General features: G+C 39.8%; 1 protein-coding gene across 2 annotated transcripts; it reads right to left on the bottom strand.

The window, feature by feature from the left end:
• Positions 1-467: 467 nt before the first annotated feature.
• Positions 468-3,438, bottom strand: LOC111012088 (pentatricopeptide repeat-containing protein At1g71490). 2 transcript variants are annotated; one of them, XM_022286113.2, is made up of 2 exons: positions 3,169-3,438; positions 468-2,817 (listed from the first exon to the last, which is right to left on the bottom strand). In XM_022286113.2, exon 2 carries the CDS (start codon positions 2,650-2,652, stop codon positions 514-516), a length of 2,139 nt encoding a protein of 712 aa, XP_022141805.1. In that variant the 5' UTR covers positions 2,653-2,817; positions 3,169-3,438; the 3' UTR covers positions 468-513. The 2 variants fall into 2 exon arrangements, with proteins under 2 accessions (XP_022141805.1, XP_022141804.1); XM_022286112.2 differs by having other exon boundaries at positions 3,198-3,438.

The raw sequence follows: 3,438 nt of genomic DNA, 5'->3' as shown, positions 1-3,438 counted from the left end.
AGAAAAAAACAAGTAATAAATATATCAGAACCTGAAGATGCCTTCAATACGCAATATTTTGTCTCCAGTTTCAAGCAAACCGCGTAGGGTGCTAATATTGGTAGACCGGCTCCAATGTAGCTTCATAAAAGTAATGAGTATAGGACTGTCGTTGAAGAGCTCTCAATTTCAAATACTGGATTGAATAGCAAAGATGTTACCAAAGAATTAGTAATAAATGTAATGAAAAGTAATGAGTATAGGACAAAAAGAACGTACCCGATCGGCTGGCGTAGCACATCACGCTCGGCTGCTACGACAAGAACTAAACTAAAAGTCTAGATCATGCTTCATTGAAAAGGAAAAAGAAAAATTCAAGTGGAAGTGAACTAACTCTGTTAAGTGTTAAGTAAAGTAGCAATGTGATGGTAGGTACGGTTACATGTTTTTCTGATGCACAAACAAGAGCTAAAACCAAAAACGTATAGTTATAGTATCAGAAATAACTTATTTCAAATTTTCATTTCTTGTTCCTCAAAAACTGTCATTGTCGATATCGTGAGAATCTTTTGTCACTAGACTACCATGTTTCATTACATTGTTCAAATTGTCTAACAAGAGATTAGCTTCAAGAGCTTGTGGATTAGAAGTGTCCCCAACCAAGAACGAGACGAATCCCGAGCCAACATCAACCCAGGAACAACCAGGAGCTTTTGCCACACCAGAATCTCTCATAAGAGTCCTTATTTTTGCCAGCTTACTCCAAGAACCTGCAGCAGCATACATGTTAGCAATCAAGACATAGTAACCCGAATGTTCAGGTTGCATTTCGAGAAGTTTCTCTGCAGCCCATTCCCCAATATTCGTGTTTCCGTGGATGCAACATGCTCCTATAAGAGTGGCCCACATAGCGGACGTTGGTCTATAAGGCATTCTTGTGATAATCCCCTTTGCTTTATTCAACAGACCAACCCTCCCAAAAAGGTCTGCCATACAAGCATAGTGTTCCAGATGGGGACTTAAACCATGGACACTTTGCATCTCTGCAAATAAAAGTTCACCTTGTTTCAAAAGTCCTGAATGACTACAAGCTGATAGGACAGCAACCATGGTTATATGATCTGGTTTGATCTGAAATCTTTTCATCTCTTGAAATAGTCTTAGTGCTTTGCTCCCCTCTCCTTGCATCCCATAGCCTGCAATCAAGGAAGTATACGTCACTTCGTCCTTCTTGCTTAACGAATCGAACACTCTTTTTGCCTCTAAAACCTTGCCTGATCTTGCGTACATATCCACTAAAGCATTCCACAATAGCAAGTAATCCCCTAAATCTTCACGTTTAGTAATATAGCAATGAAATTCTCTCCCGTGTTGTAAATCCGCAACTCGAGCACAAAGAGGAAGAATGCTAGCAATTGTCACATAATTTGGTTCTACCCCAGATAGTAACAATTCTCTAAATAGAAACAAGGCTTCCTCAACCCGGTCCAGGTGCGTGTAACCAGAAAGCATGGAGTTCCACGTGATTATACTTTTGTCGCTGTTTAATCGAAACAAAATATATGCATTCATAATGTCTTTACAACGAGCATACATGGTAACTAATGCATTTTGAACAATGGATAACCTATGATAACAATGTCTGATGGTAAAGCCATGGATTTCTTTTCCCAATCTAATGGCACCAATGTGAGAACAAGCACCCAAACCTATTATCATTGCTACATAGTCCAAATGAGCACCAAAATTTCTCATTTGAGACAATAACTTAAGTGCCCCAACAAAATTACCGACCCGCAAGCAACCTCCCGCAATAATGTTCCAAGTCACAATGTTAATTTCGATACACTTACTCTGCATATTGTCGAACAGTTCAAATGCCTCCTTCCACATGCCCTTGGAGGCATAACAAGAGATCATCGAATTCCACGAAACTGCATCTCGATCGAGCATATTGTCAAACAAGTTACGTGCAGTGTCCACCTCTCCACATCTTCCATACATAGAAATTAGAGCATTCTGAACAAACAAACTCCATTCAGTTGACCAAGCATTAATATACTTGTGGACCTCTAAACCAAAACCCAAATTCTGTGTTTCACCACAAGCCTTCAAAATGGAGGGAAAAGTGAAATTATCTGGTCTGATTCCTCTACTCAGCATCTGTTTATAAACTAAAATGGCTGCCTCATGAAGTCCATTTCTGACATATGATGTGATGAGTAGATTCCAAGGACAAGGGTGAAAAATATTAGAATTCTCAACAAGGGTATGAGCCTCGGCCAGAAGTTTAAAGCTCGAGTAGAATGTGACGAGCTTAGGAACCAAAATCGAGTCTTGCTCAAGACCTGACAAGATAATGCGACCATGAAGTTGCCTACCAGGTGGGAGTGAGCTAGCATTGGTGCATGATACAAGAAGAATGGAGAAGGATTGCAAGATGAGGTCAAATGAATCATTATATCCAGTGCGCAATTGAATGAGGGAGAAAGCTTCAAATGCTTTAGACAACTGACCATGACAGGCAAAGCTTTTAAGGGAAGAAAAAACGGGACCAATCATAAATTCACTACCATTGCTCACAGGTTTGTTTTTCCATTGTTTAGGTATGAATGTTTGGAGCTTATATAGAGAGAGACCTCTGAAGATATATTGAGAAGAGGAAGATGACATACACAATATTCATGTGCTGTATTTGCAGTGTCATGGTAAGCAAGAACCAATAACATGGTTTATCCCTCAGTTGCAGCATAGATCTAGAAAACATTGGCCAATTGGTCAATAGATTATATGCCTCAAGATTGAGAACCAAATACCACCACCAACAATACCAAGTCCCTGAAAAAATACATAAATGGAATCAAACAAATCGTCAAAAGAATTAGAAGAATAAAGACTTATAAGAAGCATGCATAAATGTTAAAACTGAACCAGGCATTCTAATTATTCATAGATATAATAGACAGCCAAGCCAAATATCAAATTCATATCAAATCTCCTTTTGGAAATGGATTCATATTAATTCTAATCGTTCTTATATTTTACTGATGCAACGACCCTCAAACTAATTGTAAAACCCCACAGCTAAAACTTAAACCCACCCAAAACCCCCTTTAAACCCCGACCCAATTTTTCCCATCACTTTCACATCTCAAAACAAGTCTTGAACTGTGATACAAGAAAACCCACCATCGGTGTTCAATTATAGACCCACTAACCGGAGCTGAAGCCGGCGGCGACGTCCGACGGGTGAGGCAGAGAACTTCCGGCAGCTTTTCCAAAGTTAAACCGTCTTCCTTTTTTTTAGTATTCTACCACTTCCTTCTCCCTGAGTGCGACGGTGCTGAAGAGGGACGGAGAGGAGGAAGCAGCGGCAGGCGGCGGCGTCCAAAGAGAGGAGCGGCGGCGACCAAATGTTTCTCTTTTTTTCTTTTTTTTTTTTTTCCTTTTGTTTTTTGT

The sequence above is a fragment of the Momordica charantia genome (assembly GCF_013281855.1).
Source record: "Momordica charantia cultivar OHB3-1 chromosome 11 unlocalized genomic scaffold, Mcharantia_2.0 BLBB01000011.1, whole genome shotgun sequence".
NCBI classification, from domain to species: Eukaryota; Viridiplantae; Streptophyta; class Magnoliopsida; order Cucurbitales; family Cucurbitaceae; genus Momordica; species Momordica charantia.
The sequence above is the reverse complement of the archived record's forward strand: the minus strand, read 5'-3'. Positions and strand labels throughout refer to the sequence as shown.

Bases quoted from the DNA above. Each gene is read 5' to 3' on its own strand.
- LOC111012088 (XM_022286113.2), bottom strand. From the start codon at position 2,652: ATGTCATCTTCCTCTTCTCAATATATCTTCAGAGGTCTCTCTCTATAT.